The sequence below is a fragment of the Rhinolophus sinicus genome, linkage group LG02 (assembly GCF_036562045.2).
Source record: "Rhinolophus sinicus isolate RSC01 linkage group LG02, ASM3656204v1, whole genome shotgun sequence".
In the NCBI taxonomy this organism is placed as follows: Eukaryota; Metazoa; Chordata; class Mammalia; order Chiroptera; family Rhinolophidae; genus Rhinolophus; species Rhinolophus sinicus.
Window position 1 is genome coordinate 198,152,256 of NC_133752.1, and position 16,901 is coordinate 198,169,156.

General features: G+C 60.1%; 1 protein-coding gene across 2 annotated transcripts in view; it reads left to right on the top strand.

Annotated features, from left to right (window-relative positions):
- The window catches only part of GRAMD4 (GRAM domain containing 4), a 75,319-nt gene that overhangs the window by 52,093 nt on the left and 6,325 nt on the right, over positions 1–16,901 (top strand). For both annotated transcript variants that reach the window (XM_074326590.1, XM_074326591.1), the window contains 11 exons: positions 2,237–2,357; positions 7,979–8,040; positions 10,143–10,275; positions 10,780–10,805; positions 11,318–11,409; positions 11,842–11,933; positions 12,924–12,972; positions 14,187–14,258; positions 14,637–14,680; positions 14,755–14,864; positions 15,909–16,066. In XM_074326590.1, coding sequence (XP_074182691.1) covers positions 2,237–2,357; positions 7,979–8,040; positions 10,143–10,275; positions 10,780–10,805; positions 11,318–11,409; positions 11,842–11,933; positions 12,924–12,972; positions 14,187–14,258; positions 14,637–14,680; positions 14,755–14,864; positions 15,909–16,066 — 959 coding nt within the window. The remainder of the gene's footprint in view (positions 1–2,236; positions 2,358–7,978; positions 8,041–10,142; positions 10,276–10,779; positions 10,806–11,317; positions 11,410–11,841; positions 11,934–12,923; positions 12,973–14,186; positions 14,259–14,636; positions 14,681–14,754; positions 14,865–15,908; positions 16,067–16,901) is intronic.

Here is a 16,901-nt window from a genome sequence, read left to right on the forward strand (position 1 = left end):
GATCTGACTTAGGCTTCAGTTTCGAGCCAGATTGAAGGGTGTGAGGGGAGCTGGGGACTAGTTAGGAATAAGTGTGGGAGCTGAGATGGACAGAGTAGATGGTTTTCGGGTGCTTGCAGGAAGGTTCCCAGAGTGGAGGTGAGGGCCCTGCCCATCTGGGCCTGGCACCTGTCCCCTCCGTGTGCTGTAAAGGAGCACTGCCGTGAGAGGGGTGGGGACGCAGCCCCCTTGGGCGGGCTTAGGGAACCGAGGCCTGGCTTCCTGCAGCCTGGAGCAGGGGTTCTTTGTGTTCCTGTCACCGGCCTCCCAGGTCACTCTTCACTTACTGCCTAACCTGGGCTAGACCCTGCTTCTCAGTCTAATTCGGAAGTGTCCCCAAGGCCTAGGCAGAGGCCACCCCCCCCTTCTGGTCACCCCTTTGTGCACCCCCTTTATGGAGCCGCTTCTGTCCCTTGGGAGGTGCCACGCTCACTGGGTTGCAAGGCCTCTGTCCTCAAATTTGTCACTGGTTAGTGACAGACTACCCAGGTGGGAGGTGGGGCCAGGTGCGTCTCCCACCCCCATTGGCTGCCCGCCCAGGCAGGGGGCGTTCTGACCCCCAGCCTCCCCCGGCCCCCTGTGCGCTGTCTCGACAAGATGCCCTGCCCTTTGCACACTCGCTTCTGCAAACTGGTCTGTCGGGCCTGGGGCTATTGTGTGACCTTGGCCTGAATTTCATGGTCTTGGGCTTGGCCCTGCATCCCCAGGTCTGGTGAGGTGGCCAGGACAGAAAGAGGAGCTGCTGGGTCGCCCTGAGCCCCTCACCGTCCTGCCCACATCAGCTAGGGTCTCACAGTGCCCGGGAGTGAGAGGCAGTGGAGTCCCGCCTGCGGCCCCGGCTGCTGGTCAGACCTCGAGGTGCTCCTGGCTCCTAGCCAGGCCGTCCTCACCCCCATTTTGGTGAATTAACTGGTCACGTTTCTAGGTCCCAGGAATGCTTTTGAAACTTGAGCAAATGTGGCTTTTCCTGTGGGAATTTCCATTTGTAAAGTCTCAGCCTGTCAACCCTGTGACTTATGACCCATTCCCTGGACCATGTCACCATAGGCCACACTTGGAGCCGACCTCTGGGTAGAAACAGCACTTAGATGACCCTTGGCTGAGTCCTGGAACCACTGCTGCCCAGTACACCAGCCTCAGTCCCACCTGGGCAGGTGACCCTGACCCTTGGCCCTCATGGCGTTTACATGACCGTCTGCCACTTCCCAGGTTGGCGAGCGTTGTCCTGCCATCACAGTTGCTATGTTCCTTTTGGCGGCTCAGGGAGAGTTGGTCCTGAACTTTTCAGCTCCCAGAGGCACCTGCGTTCCTTGGCTCCTGCCCCTCCCGCCATCTTCAGTCAGCAGCTTGGCCTCTTCCCGTCTCCCTCTGACCTCTGACCCTTTTGCCTCCTCTTATGAATTTACGTAATTTGGATAATCCCGGATACTCTCCCGTTTCAGGATCTGTAACTTCATCACAGCTGTGAAGTCCCTTTGTCCACATGAGGTCACACAGTCCCAGGGATCGGGACGTGGGCCGGTTAGGGGGCCATTGCTCTCAGTTTACCACGTACTGCAATGAAACGACAAGTACTAGCGTTGGCGCTCACCAGTCCTAGAACAAACGTTAGGTGCGCCTTCTGGCTTCCAGGGCTGTGTGCAAGCCCCCGTCTCATCGGCAACTCCCTCCTGCCTCAGAGCCTTGGCAAGGCTGTTCCTTCCGTCTGCCCCGGCTCTTCCCGCAGGAGTCCCCAGCCTCCGCCTCATCTCTCCCAGCCCTTAGTGAGGCTTTTCACCCTGTTCTGCTCCGCTCGCTCGTCTTCCCACTGTGCTGTTCTCAGGTCATCAGCGCCCCAGGTGGCAGGGCTGTGTGACCGCCCCTCCCAGGTGATGTCGTGGGGCCCCTTCCTCTGGGGCATCCTGGCGGAGGGTGCGGTTGGTGACATGCCTTTGGCGTGTCTGTTGTGCACCGGTTTTATTTAGTAAAGGAATCCTCACCTAGGATTGCTTTGCTCCAGATCTTGTCCCACCATTTGAGGGGAGCCCCAGCTAATAGTCCCACCTGAGGAGGGCCCCCCGGAGAGGAGCAGGAGAGCTGTCATCTCCCATCAGCACAGACACACCTCCAAGTGCTTGGAAGCCTTCCCTCAGCACCTCTGCGGTCGAGGGGTGGATGGGCCTGAGTTGTGGTCACGTGGTGCTTGTCTCCCTCACAGAGGAGGAGCTCCGGAAGCTGCGAGAAGAGACCAACTCGGAGATGCTACGGCAGGAGCTGGACCGGGAGCGGCAGCGCCGGATTGAGCTGGAGCAGAAGGTGCAGGAAGTGCTGAAGGCCAGGTGAGGAGGCGTGAGGGCCAGGCAGGGAGGTGTGAGACCAGGTGAGATGTGAGGGCCAGGCGGGGAGGTGTGAGACCAGGTGAGGAGATGTGAGGGCCAGGCAGGGAGGTGTGAGACCAGGTGAGGTGTGAGGGCCAGGCGGGGAGGTGTGAGACCAGGTGAGGAGATGTGAGGGCCAAGTGGGAAGGTGCCCAAGGCCAAGTGAGGTGTGAGGGCCAGGCGGGGAGGTGTGAGACCAGGTGAGGTGTGAGGGCCAGGCAGGGAGGTGTGAGACCAGGTGAGGTGTGAGGGCCAGGTGGGGAGGTATCTAGTCCAGGTGAGGAGGTGTGAGAGCCAGGTGAGGAGGTGTGAGGGCCAGGTGGGGAGGTATCTAGTCCAGGTGAGGAGGTGTGAGACCAGGTGAGATGTGAGGGCCAGGCGGGGAGGTGTGAGACCAGGTGAGATGTGAGGGCCAGGCGGGGAGGTGTGAGACCAGGTGAGATGTGAGGGCCAGGCGGGGAGGTGTGAGACCAGGTGAGATGTGAGGGCCAGGCGGGGAGGTGTGAGACCAGGTGAGATGTGAGGGCCAGGCGGGGAGGTGTGAGACCAGGTGAGATGTGAGGGCCAGGCGGGGAGGTGTGAGACCAGGTGAGATGTGAGGGCCAGGCGGGGAGGTGTGAGACCAGGTGAGATGTGAGGGCCAGGCGGGGAGGTGTGAGACCAGGTGAGATGTGAGGGCCAGGTGAGCGGTATCTAGTCCAGGTGAGGAGGTGTGAGGGCCAGGTGAGGAGGTGTGAGAGCCAGGTGAGGAGGTGTGAGGGCCAGGTGAGGAGGTGTGCAGGCCAGGTGAGGTGTCCAAGGCTAGGTGGGGAAGTATCTAGGCCAGGTGAAGAGTGCCCAAGGCCAGGTGAGGAGGTATGAAAGCCAGGCAACAACATCCAGTCAGCACTGCTCTTTCAGTGGGCCAAGGGCCCCAGTGCTGAGCGCTGCTCAGAGCCCTGAGGGGTTCCAGCCCCGCGAGTGGGCAGTCTCCACACCCAGTGCTGGGCGGCTCCTGCTGGCCCTGCCTCTGTCCTCCTCCAGGTGGACAGGACTGCCCTTCACCTACTGTCTGTCTCCGCCCCTTCCTCATCCTTCTGGTCTCGGGAAATCTCATGTCCAGCCACCTCCTGGCTCAGGGGGAAAGGACCCAGTGACTGTGTGTGTAGCAAGTGCCCAGCAGCGGCTCCTGAAGGCTGGGCATCTGTTGGGTGGGGGTGCCCTTCCCAGGCCTCCTGCAGCCCCTGCTGGACCCAGAGTATCCTGAGGGTCCAAGGGTAAGCGGTGATTAGGGGCCTGGCCCCCACTTCTTGGGTTCAGTCCTGCCTGCGCCAGTTGTGAGATGTAATCTCAGGAAAGTGCCACCTTCCTGTGCCTTGTGGTCTTTGGAAAATGGGGAGATAGCATTACGTGCTAGGAATGCCATAGGAGGAGTCGCAGCCGAGCCCTGGGCACCGAGCTCTGACCAGGAGCAGCCTGGCCGGTGGGGGCACGAAGATGGAATCAGCAGAGCCCCCAGGACCACCTCACGTTCCCCAAGTCTTGGCTAGTAGATGCCCCAGCTCCTCACAGGACCTTCCTAGGACCCTGAGCCCCACCCACCCTGCCTTTGTGCTTTCCCACACTCGCTGTGTCCTCCCCCCACTCGGACACTTCCCTGCCCCTGAGCTGCTATCAGGACTCTGGGCACCCCTTCCTCCACACACTGCGTGCAGCGACCTCTGGGTTTGCCTGCCATGGACGGTCACCCTCATTGCAGCAGGCTCCCTCCATCCTAGGGGTGACAGGTACTGCCCCAGCCTCTGGAGGGGATGCCCCACTACAGGGTGCAGATGTCCCTGAGCACATGGCCTCCTCCTGCGCCCCACACCTCTGCCCACGTGAGCTCAGCCCCTGCCTCACGGAGCCGCCATCAAGAAGCGGGTCATTCCAGATAGATGTTTGCACGTTCCAAGAGCTGTGCTCTCCCTTTCCCCATAAAACCCCCACAAGGCTTTGTGTCCTTCTGCACTGGGTCTAAGCTGACATGGCCTGGCAGGCGAGGCCAGGGAGCCGGGCTGCCAGTCCCCCTCCTCTCCGCTCCCCCAGCCCCTTCCCTCAGGTCCTGTACCAACGTTGGCACCCTTGCCCAGGCCCTCCCGGGCTGGAGTGAAGGGCCCTTTCCAGCTTGGGGTGCCTGCTGCTGCTGCTGCTGAGACACCCCAACTAGAACTGGCTTCTCCATGGGGTGGCCGAGTGTCATTGTGTTTGAATGTCATTGTCATTTTTGAGTATCGGTCACTCTGAGGAGCCCAGACCCTGGGGTGGTTGGTGCAGACCAAGTGCCCGGTGCTGCATGCCAGGCGCTGGCTTCCGCTCGGCTCTCGTCCATCCGGCCTCCGCTCTTAGGAACTGGTGACATTTGGTTCTCTTTGGAGGAACATCCTTTGGTTTCCTGCTCTGTGGCATTCAGGACAGCCCCTGTGAGCCTCCTGGCGGTTTTGAAGGAAGGCTGCCCTCCTGTCCCCCAGGTCAGCGTGGCCGTTCTCCCAGGCTCCCCATGGGGTCACCCTGCTTTGCCCGCCCACCTTGGCTGCGAGGCCGGCACTCCTCCCCAGACCAGAAAGCGGTACATGGTCCTCAAGCAGTGTTTTACCTGAGGCTGAACCTTCTTACGTGAAAACCTATGGACATTCAGAGATTCACTTATGTTTAATTGTGCTTATGCAAAGAGGCACAGCCAGCGACCTAACCTGGGATGGATGCTGGGAGATCCAGCGCTGCCACTGTCCCCAGGCGATTGGGCAGCCATGGCTGCCTCTCAGGGCACGGCACACTGCTTCTGTCCGGTGTGTACGTGTGTTTATGTCCGGCTTTCTCTGGACGCTGTGCTTCCTCTGGTGGCATTGGGTGGCACCTGGGTGCCTGTTCTCTTTACAGGGTTTGCGTCCTGTGTTTCCCACTCGGGGGTTTAATCCTCGTCCTTTCACCAAAGCCCCTGGGTGCCCAGTCCTTCCTCGGTCAGTTCTGAGGAAGCAGAGGGGCCCCCCGTCTCCCATGGGTCTGCTTGGGGACTGGCTGGGGGGCGGGTTCCAGGAAAGGACCATCCAGGCCAGGACTGAGGAAGCTGAGGGCCCCAGGGAGCATCCAGGGGACTCCCCCGCTCTTTGTGGGGGTGGGGTTAGGAACCCTTTGGAAACAGACCTGCAGGAGGAGAGGTGCAAGGAGACGCAGGTTCCAGGAAAGTGACTTGCAGTTTTCTTCTCTTCCCGGCGCCCCTCTGGGGTGTCCGTGGCTGTCCAGGGTGGAGGGAGCCCTTCACACAGGCAGGCACAAGCACGTACACACACACTCTTACACACAAGCACCCACGCGGCAGGTGAGCTGCAGGATTAAAACATGGTCGTTATGTTTACACAAACCTCTATTTTGGTTTTTAAGAAAATTCCCAGGAAATCACTTCAGTGTAAGCTTACTTGTTGAGGCAAAGGTCTTCTCTGGTTATAGGGCCAAAAGCAACGGAGAAACAAAACTGCCCCTTTTGATTTGGACCAGCCTGTGGTCAGCCCCACCCTTGGGTATTCCTGTTGGGGCCGCCCCTCCCGGCTGTGGGCTCCATGTGTGGGAACGAAATGGACCCTGGTGACCGGCTAGTGTTCCCAGCCTGGGGAGGGGTTGGCGGCAGAGTGGGTCTTAACGTGGACTCCTTGCCGGCTGCGGTGTCTGCCCTGTGGCCTTGGGGCGTGGCGGGTCAGGGAAAATGAGACCTTAAAACAGTGGAGGCACATTCCACTCCAGACTTGTTTGGTGGCTCACTGAACGTGGGCGTAGGTTGTTCGGAAACACTTTGAGGACTCCACAGCTGTTAGGAAAGCAAGGGCCTTTTTTCGGGTGAAGTGAGGTCACGTGGCGGTTGCTCTGTAAGGCCTGGGCACACCTCCTGCTCACCAGGAGTCGTGGGTGGGACGCCTGCTGCAGTGTGCTGGCCAGAACACCTGACACAGCGCCTGCCCTGTCTTCCTTTACGTTTTTAAACCAGCCACTGCTGGCACGCCATGCCATCCGTCTGTCTCCCACGTCCAGGGCACATTACAGGCAGTTCTGGTTTTCCATATTTGGGGCAACGTGAAGGAGGTAAAACTCCCTGCCACCTGGAACAGCTGGGTGCTAAGTCTCCACCCTTCCTCCCCTGAAGGCAGCTTGCAGCCATTAATAGCTAAATACCTGTGGCTTTCTAGCAGGTGATTGTGTTGAGAGAGCACACAGCCAGTGACGCAATGCTGTCACCGTGCAAACGTCAGCAAGCACAGCACCTCAGGAAGCCCCCACCAGCCACCCAGGCCCTCCCGTAGCTTAGGCAGGGTCACATCCTACAGGCCTGTGTCCTCACGGATGCCCGTTTGTTAGTGCTTCTGGGTGAGCTGCCTCTTCCGGAACCCCCGGACTTGGTCAGGGAATGTCCTGGTCCAGAGGCCTCGAGGGACTGGAGGGAGCCCAGCCGTTGTAGGGGGTCCTGGAGCCCCCTGCGTGCCCTGGGCTCCTCTCCTGTTCCGTTTGGTCAGTAGCTGCGGGCACAGGCCACTTGGGCAGTCTGGCCACAGGAGCGGCCCCTCCTCCTGACCACGGCTTCTTTCCCTGGACTCCACCTCTGTCCATTGCTTCGTGAGGCCGCAGGCATCAGCTGTCCTGCTTGTTCTCCATGCTTCCTGCTCCAGGTTAGGACGTGGGCTTACAGTCCCTCGGACTGGGGTGGCTCCTGGTGAGGTTGGTGTGAATAGCACTGTGAACAGCAGAAAGCACACCCCTCCTCACTGATGCTGAGGGCACTGAGGTCTCCGGCCCTCCTCTCTCTGTCCTGGAGGCGCCCTCTGTACCCCACCAGACCCCACCGAGGTTTGCCTGGGGCACCGCCTTTCCCACATCCTGGGGTCCCTGTTGGACTGGGAGGTCTGGGAACCACAGGAACAGTGGGAGGACTCCATAGCCCAGGCCAGTGCAGAGTGAGGCAAGCGGGCGGGTCAGAGCATGGGACGGGCACCGCCTGAGGATGGGGGCCAGGCCAGCTGCTGGGGACCAGCTCCGTCAGGCTCTGTAGCTGGCAGTCAGGTCGATATTTGGATCTGGCAGCTCCAGGAGAGGGCGCCGAGGCAGGGTGATCAGAAGTGGCCGGCTGCAGCAGCAAAAAGCCTGGCCAGGTGTCCGGCATGGGCCGAGCTGGGGCTTGGGTACAGCTGGCCAGGTGAGGGAGCCACCCAGCCTGTGGCTTCACGGTGCTTGGTAATTATGTTTGTTGTTAAATATCTTTGCTTTAGCAGGTCAATTAATTAGCAGCATAGAGCTATTTATTCTGAGCTTCATGATAAAGAAGCAAATGTGTGAAAATTAATAGGACAGAAGAGTTATATGTTTATGAGGCACATATTTATCCAATCATTAAAAAGCAAAGTGTTCCTGTTACGATGCAGCTCTGTGTTGCCTGGCTATTGTCGTAACCAGCATTTGAGGGAGCCACCGAGCGGGAGCAAACACTTGTGTGCAGGACGGTCCCCTGTGAGCGCCAGAACTGCACAGCCCAGGCTCGCACCTGGTTTGAATTAACACAAGTCTTGCTCCTTCTCTTCAAGAACTGAGGAGCAGACAGCACAGCAGCCTCCGAAAAGCCAGGCCCAGGTCACTAACGGAGCAGGTAGGCCCCAGCGGGTGCCGGCTGGGTGGTGGCGGTGGGTGTTGGTTCTGTTCTGGGCACCTGCTCGTATCTGGAGATGTCCCATTGGAACTGGGTTAGTGTCTCTAGTTGTGAATTGCTGAGTTGTCATAGCAAATGCAAGTCATTCCATCAAAGCGTGACTGTTTCTCATAGACATCCAGCGCAGGTTTATTTCAGCCCTTCCCCACACAGAAGTGGTGCCGTCATCACTGGCAGCCAGTTTCCAGTGGCTGGTCGTCCCGGCAAGGGGATGAGTGATCAGCGGGGGCAGCCATGGTTGGCATGTGTACCAGCGCGCCCCAAGTCAGGACCCAGAACCCTTTTCTCTGTACCTTTTCTTCCTGCTCTGAGCTGTATTCTGTATCTCACTCCACACTTTGCACTTTCTAAAATTCTCCTTCCAAGGATGGTGTGGGAAGAAACTGGATTTTCCATCTGGCTCTCGAGGGGCTCAATCAAGATGGTCCCTGGTGCCTGCATCCTCGGCCCTAGGGCCCCGTCCTGCAGGCTGACCACTCATGGGCAGCCCCCTGCCTGTGCCGTTGAAGCTCGGAGAGTTACCCCGAAGGGTCTTAGATTTAAGCCCTGCCCAGTGTAAGGGTGGGAAAACAGGCCTGCGAGGGAAGGCCTCTCCCAGGGGCAGCCGCTAGATCTCGGCCAGGTCAGGGCCTGCCCTGCTTACCTTCCAGAGGGGAAGATGGCATGCTCTCCTCCTCTGGGGTCCCCGGTGCTGGACCCATAGGCCGGCTGGCCCAGGAGCAGGATTGGTGGCTACATCCTGAAGGCCCTAGTCGCCTTGTGTCCTTGGGCTCCAGGGCCAGTGGCCCAGGATCCAAGCCAGGAGCAGCAGAGGAGACCCCAGGACCCCACTGTGCATGGCGATGATGAACCTCCTACAGATGTGGGTCATATCAGAGGAGTGAGGATGCAAGACCCTAACGGCCTGGGTCCTGCAGCTGAGTCCATCCTGAGAGCCGTGGTTCCATGAAACGGTGGGCTCTGCGGGGAGGTGGAGGGGGAGAAGGAAGGACCCCACCAAGTGTGGCCCCAGGATGGGGGGGGGCGACAGGCGCTGTGTGGGTGCAGGGGGTGGGGCTGCAGCCAGGGCAGAGGCCTCAGGACCGCCTCAAACCTGACTGCTCGGAGCGGGCCTGACCGAGACCTGGGGGTCGGCAAACTACAGCCCCCAGTCTGCTTTTACATTTTGTAACGTTTTTACATTTTTTAATGGTTGAAAAACATCAGAAGAGTATCTCATGGCAGGTGAACGTTGCATGCATTTTAAATTTCAGCATACATAAGTATTTTTCGTGGGAACACAGCACTCCCATTCTGTTACACCTGTCCACAGCTGTTCTTGAGAGCGAAGCAGTCAGAGCATTAACTAGCTTGTTGACCCCACGTCTCTCCCTAAAAACCCTGTCATGTTGAGAACCCCTCTGTGCCTGGTGGACTCCGGGCATTTGTGCAGGGAGGAGTAGGCAGCCTTGATCACCAGCTCTCCGTTTCCTAATGGTGGCAGACAGCGCCCCCTGCAGGCGACGCTGAAACCTGCCTTCTGAAGGAACATATTTTGATCTGCACACATGTGCTCACGTTCCACGGGGTTCATCCTGGTTTTCTGAGTCTGTGATGTGGGTGACTTTCTAAAAGCCTTGGCTGTGGGTGAGCAGAGGCCACTTCACCCACTGGGGCCCCCATCAGGACACAGTCCCCCACATACATGCCCACTGGCTGGTATGCAGGGCCCTGGGCAGTGAGCCCTCCCAGCCACTTCCCAGCAGACCAGTGCACCCAGTAAGAGAGAGGCTGTTGCACACCCACGTGGGCTGAGAGCTGCCTGGACAGCGCCTGCTGGAGACAGCCTCCGGACGTCCCGGGTTGGGTTGACACAGAGGCCCGTGTGGTCTCCATGGGCTGAGAGTGCGCCTTGTGGTAGAAGCAGGTAGGGCTCCATTTTCAGGAGGCCAAGCCCTTCACAACCTGGTGTGGCCCTCCACCCACCAGCAGCGAGCCCCCACCCTGCCCTCTGCAAGCCCCCTGGGCCCCTGCCCTCCCCAGACTCGCGCCTGTCCCCGCAGACCGGCGGAGCCAGGGGCTGTGCCCCCGCGTGCAGAAGTGGTTCTTTGAGAAGTTCGGGGAGTACGTGGAGGACTTCCGGTTCCAGCCTGAGGAGAGCACGGTGGAGACGGAGGAGCCCCTCAGCGCCCGCAGGTGGGGCCCTCGGGGGGCCCGGGCCAGTGTCTCAGTGAAGCCGTGAAGTGGCTGCAGGAGCCCCTGGCCCGGCTGCCATGCCGAGCACAGGCTTTCAGGGTGGCAGCGTCCCCCACTGGGTGGTCTCAGCTGTGTTTTGTGACAAACGCTGTGTGGCGATGGTGGGCTCAGGGCGGAGTGCCCACTGCCCGGGCCTTCCTCGTGGGGTCACGCGCCTGCTTGGTAAACTTAGGTGCTCTTGTAGACCCCTGGGTCCTGAGGGTGCCAGACAGGCCAGGCCCCTGCTCTCAAAGGCTCAGGTTCCTGGGGAATGTGGGCAGGAGATGAGGGATGTTTCCATAGGCAAGACCCCGTCCACAGTAGGGAGCAGCAGTGAGGCCCATCCGGGCGTGTGGCTCCTGCATGCAGGGCCACCTGTGTGCCCCGTGTGCCAGCAGAGCACTGTAGGCACGGGCTAGGGGAACGCAGTGGCGGGTGAGTCACCTCCTTCTCCCTGTCTTTTAGGTTAACTGAAAACATGAGGCGACTAAGTAAGTACTGAGCCGGGGGCGGGGGGGGGGCGGCGGGGAAGGGGGTGCTGGCTGATAGGTGTGGGTGGGGCCGGCCAGCAGGGGCTCTGGGATCTTGCACTGAACTGAACGTCTTTCTAGAAAGACGGTTTTCAGTAATTCCCACTCCAGCCTTCCTCTTGAGGCTGTTGGAAGTATGTCCCAGGCCCACCCCTTCCATCTGTCTCTCCAGGGAACATGTGGAACAGTGGTGCTTTCCCAGATAGCTGCCAGGGCTCAGGGGATGCAAACAGGCTTCCCAGGCCTCCTTCTCCTGTGTGCGGGCACAGCTGTGGGGTGGGGGCATTTCCCTGCGGGGCAGCCGAGAGCCCAGGCAGCGCTGGCGCAGGGGTCAGGCGTACCCGGAGCCTGTGTGTTTGCAGTTTGCTTTGCCCGTTTTGGTTCCCTCTCTGCTGGTGTGGCCAGCCTGACCCCCCAGGTATACCTGAGGGCAGGTGAGCACTGGCCTGACCGTGCCATCATTCTGTCCCCAGAGCGCGGTGCCAAGCCTGTCACCAACTTTGTGAAGAACCTCTCTGCCTTATCCGACTGGTACTCCGTCTACACATCTGCCATTGCCTTCACTGTGAGTGCTCCCTGGGGGGGGTGTGCATCCTCCTGAGGTTGCCCAAGGGACTCACCCTGGCTTTGCAGGACAGTCCAGGGATGCCACGCACTTAGCCTCAGTTTTCCCAGCTGTAAAGTGGGCGTGGTGATGGGTGGTTGGGAGATCAGACGAGGGCCTTGTGTGTGGCCCAGGGCCGGCCGCAGGGCTCCGCCTGCACAGAGACATCCCACAGCAGTGTTCTTGGAAAAGGCCTCTCCACGCGTTGGTCTGCCTTCTGGGATGGTCAGGGACGGGACGGCAGGGAGGCTTGCCTGCCACTATAGACCCTGGGCGTTCCTCCCACCAGGTACAGGCTTCTGCATCCCTGAGCCTCTAGCGTGCGGCCTGCCCGTGGCCAGTCCTGAGCGCCATGCCGTTCCTAACCGTCCCCCACCTCTCTCCCACCTGCAGGTCTACATGAATGCCGTGTGGCATGGCTGGGCCATCCCCATGTTCTTGTTTCTAGCGATTTTGAGGTTGTCTCTCAATTACCTCATAGCCCGGTAAGTGAGCTGGTCTGTCATGTGTGTGGCTGTGCTGTCTCCCTGTGTCACACACACCTGTAATACATGCCTCTCTGGCTATGCCTCACGCATTGGCGTCTGGGGGGTTGTCCTCTGATAGGCTCCCAAACCCCCCAGGAGGAGGATGCCCACCCCCACAGTTTGCTGCAGCTGCTGTGGGTAGTTCCCAAACTCCTGTGTGGCCGTGGTGCTGGCCTCAGGGCCACGCTAGTCCTTCGGTGAGCTCCGTTTTGGCAGAAAGGCTCCCCTCAAACCTCCGGGAAGACAGCTCGGGCGTTGAGGGAGCTGAGAAGGCTCTGTGCCCTGGGAAGTACCCGCTGGCATTCGTGTGACAGTGAGCTCTGGGTGCTACCTGCCCCACTTTGTGTTCTCTGAGCAGCCCTCTTGAGGCCGTGGGGCTCCGTTGGGAAGCCAGCACTCGGGTGGAACCCCTGTGTTCCCAGGCCGCCGGGGCTAGCTGAGCCTGCAGTCACCCTCACAGTCACCCTTCCTCCCACGGGGCCTGAGAGCCCTGCGTTCCGTGTTGTATACTTTTACACACTCACTTTCCTAGGTGCCTTCCTCTGCCTCCTCAAGCTGGTTCACTTGAAATGTTTTTCATAGAAAATAAAACATTTAAATACTGTGAGGGGCCGCCATGCCCAGACGAGACTCGTGTGAGACTCGTCAGCCAAAGGACGGCAGCTGCTGTGTCACTGGCTTGTTTCAAAGGGCTTCTTGCACCATCACTTCTGGGGGCTTTAAATGTGTCCCCCACAGGAAGGCCCCCTGGGGAGGACTGGTGAGGGAGACCTGAGTCCACAGCAGGGAGGGGCCCTGGTGGTCTCGGAGGTGAACGGCTGGGGCTCCTGAAGCCCCTTCTGTCCACTTTTCCGGGCGCTCCTCTCCGAGGGGAGCTCAGGGCCTGGCATGTGACGTCAACCCTGAGACGGCGCTGTCTGAAAGGTGTGTGTTGTCTCCGTTTGCCAGGGGCTGGAGGATACAGTGGAGCATCGTGCCAGAGGTGTCCGAGGTGGTGGTAAGTCCTGGGAGGGCGAGGTCTCGTCCGTTTCCACTGGGTTGGGCCTCGAGCTGGGTCCTCTGAGGTCCCCCGAGGCCTCCAGGTGCAGCTCTGTGGGCGCCCACCGGGAGCCCTGCCTGCCCAGGAGAGGTTGGGGGGAGGAGGCCAGCCACGCCCCAGCCTGGAGCCGTGGGCAGCTGCACCCTGACCCCTCACCAGCTGACACCTGCAGCGCCCCTCACTGGCCCAGGCTTGGCTGCTTGGGAAGAGGTGGCCCTGCCCTGACCTGTCCTGCTGACCCCTTCCAGCAGGATGGGATGTGGGGGGAGGCAGCAAGGGAGCCACTCTCACCCCCCCAGAACCCCCTGTAGAGGGGGGTGAACAGTGAGCTGGACAGTGGACATGGAGCGTATGATCAGCTATGACTGTAGCCACCTCCAGCCCGCTGCCTGACTTTGTAGATAAAGTTTTATTCACACGCAGCCATGCCCACTCATTTCCGTGTGCTGTGGCTGCTTTGGGACTGTAACAGCCAAGTTGAGTAGCTATGACAAACACCCTGTGGCCCGCAGAAGCACAGGTATTTACCATCTGGCCCTTTACAGAAAAAAGCTTGCTGACCTTGCTCTAGACGGGGACTCTGGGCCCTGGGGCAGCACCACTAGGTGTGGGCAGGAGGCCTCTTAGTGCCTCCATGAGGCTCGTCAGATGTTTGAGCACCTACTGTGTACATGGAGCACGCAGTAGGGGTGCTGAACTTTGGTCATGCCTGTAGGACACCCTAGGGGTCAGGGACAGCATCTGGGGGCAAAGTTGTACCTGCCTGGCCCAGCACCCAGGAAGCCCTCAGGAGTTCTTTGTTCAATGAACTCAGATAAGCAGGGTGAGGTCAGGGCCTCCCCTTGCCTCAGTTTCCCTGCCTGTAAAGTGAGGTGGGGGGACTGCATGGTTTCAGGTGCACCTTCGAAGGTGAGAGTTGGAGCCATAGCCCTGCCAGCTGTGGTGCCTGCTGCCCACCCACCCACTCAGGTGCCAAGGAGGGGTGTCCACCAGAACAGCTGCCCCGTTTACCCCCTCATGCTGGGTTCCCCAGGGACGTCTGTCCCTTTGGATGTGTGGGGACAGCAGAGTGACCCAGGTCCTGGGGCTGGGAGGCGTCCGTTCCTTTTTTGTCAGTAATTTCTTTGAACTGTTAAATTTCAGTGGAAATTCTCTTTCCCCTTTGACTGAAGGAACTGCCAAAGGAAGACCTGACCGTATCCGAGAAATTCCAGCTCGTGCTGGACGTTGCCCAGAAGGCCCAGGTACTGCGCTGGGTTCCGGCCCCGACCATTGGGAAAGACAGCCCCGATGGGTGGGGAGGGTCCTGGTTTAGTCTGACAATGGTGCCTGGTGGTTGGAGCCATTCCCAGCCAGGAGGACGCAGCCAGCTCCTGGGAGAGGCACAGAATTGGGTCTATTGTCACTACCAGCGTGTTAACCCGCGATTCAGACCAGACCTATCACCCCATCCTCAGCCTGGAGCATCGGGCAGGACCACGGGGCACTTGGTGCCGGGTTGTGGTCTCAAGGGGAATACATGTTTCTGGGCAGCCCGTGAACCTGAACTTAGGGCCGCCCAGCTCTGCTGTGTGGACCGACAGCCTGGGGTCTGTCGTGACCGCAGTTGCTTCTTCACACAGAACCTCTTTGGCAAGATGGCCGACATCCTGGAAAAGATCAAGAAGTAAGTCCTGGTCCCCAGCGGGCCGCGCCTGGGTGTGGCCCCGCCGCCCAGCTGAGCTCCCGTCTCCCTTCCAGCCTGTTCATGTGGGTGCAGCCTGAGATCACCCAGAAGCTGTACGTCGCGCTGTGGGCCGCCTTCCTGGCTTCCTGCTTCTTCCCCTACCGCCTGGTGGGCCTGGCCTTGGGTGAGGAGACGCGCGTGGGCTGGTGTGGCATGGGGAGCGGCCGGCCTCTGCTTCCCACTGGGACATCTCCCCAGCACTGCAGCCTCCAGGCCGCTGAGAACTCGCTGAGTTCTTTCCTCTGAACCTCAGCCAGGGACTACCAAAGTGCTTAAGTCTGGGAGAAAGGAAGGCCGTCTGAAACCTGGAGACCTCGCGGGTCGGGAGGTGGACGGGCCACCCCGAGACCGAGGTTATGGTCCTGCGCTGCCCCCACCCACTCAGCTGCGCTTCCCCAGAAAGTTGCACCCCCCTCCCTGGGCCAGACCCCGAGCCCGACCTGTGCCCTCCTGGTCTGTGTCCCCAGCCTGCAGCTGGCACGGGACCTGTGCACAGTACATGGGTGGGGGCCGTGGTGGGGGCTGTGGTGGGGCCGGGTCTGAGTTGGGGCATTGAGTATTTGGCCTTGCAGTTCAGGGGTCTCACGGTCTGGGCCACTGCCCCCATCCACCCTCAGCCCCCCAATGTGCAGGTGGGTCTTTGGTCTCATCGGCACCTTGCCTGCACCCATCGCCAGGAAAACCAGGGCTGACAGGCATGTGGCCTTGGGGAAAATGACAAAAGCCTGCTAAACAAAATGACCTCAGTGGGCCATGCAGGTTCGTTGTCGTTTCCCTGGGCACCTGGGCCGGGACACGCGAGCTCTGACCTGGGGTAGCCCACGGCCCTGAGGGCTGCCTGCCCCCCAGTCAGAGGGCAGGCTGGGGACACATCCCCAGAGTTTTCCTTCACCTCACCCTTATGTTTTTGGAGCTGGTTTTGTTGTTGGTTCCGACCCACCCTTGGGTTTGAGGTAACACAAAAGTGGATGATGCCCCCAGCTGGGGTCACGTGCCTTAGCTTCCCCTGCCCTGCATTGAGACCACCAGGGCCTCCGTCCCAGACCTGGGCTCCAGGAGGCCGTCGGGGCCCTGGCCTCCTGCCGCTCACTCGGGTGTAGGGCTGCCATGCTGAGCAGATGGGCACAGTGGCCGGTCCCGGGTGAAGTGGGACTGTGTTCTCCCCCAGGACTCTATGCTGGAATCAAGTTTTTCCTCATCGATTTCATCTTCAAACGCTGCCCGAGGCTGCGTGCCAAGTACGACACTCCCTACATCATCTGGAAGAACCTCCCCACCGACCCCCAGCTCAAAGAGCGCTCCAGTACTGCCGCCGTCTCCCGCAGGGTGAGCCCGGCCTCCAGCGGGGGCCACACTCCCATTTTGTGTTCACTGTCCGTCACCAGAGAGCTGAGGTCCTTCCGATGTCATGGAGCCCTTGAAACAACTTAGGGGTTTTCCCTGATCCCCAGCTCTGCCATGAAGGGCCAGCCAGCCCTGAGCAACGGACCGCTGCTGGCGGAGGCTGGGCTGGGAGGCTGGGCCAGTCCCCAGAGGAATCCTGCCATGGACTCAGTGAGGAGCGGGCCCCGCTGAGCCAGGCTGGCCCCAGGCAGAGGGCTGGCAGGGTGTGGGGTATTGGTCATGGCTGCCCAGAGCCTGGGGGCCTTGAGAGGAGGGAGCCCTGGCAGTTATCGCTCTGTGGGTGGGTGCTGGGTCCCACTGTCCCTGGCTCTGAGGCTCGGGCAGCAAGATGGGCCCACCTTATGCTCACAGGCTGGTACTGGGCCCATATTTCATTCACAGTGGAAAGCTATATGGGCATCAGGCACCATGTACTGAGCCAACCTGTGTGCTCTCCTCGAGGTCTCAGACAAGTGGGGACGTTCTGGGCCTAGTAGGACTCCCAGGCAGATCTAGGAAGGCTTCCTGGAGGAGGTGGCATTGGATTGCAGGGTCTTGTGTGTGAATGTTCTCTGAGGAAAGAGTGTCTAGTGACTGCTTGATACTTTTGTCACTGGGAGGGAAGCTCGGGGTCAAGTGTGGGTCAGGCTTCCCGGGTTCTGGGATAACAAAGCTTGTTGCTGGGAGCCCGACCTCACCAGCTGGGTGTGCAGCCAGGCATGTGTGAGCTAGCGGATGGGCTCTGGTCACACAGATGGCCGTGGACCTGAGGGAAGAG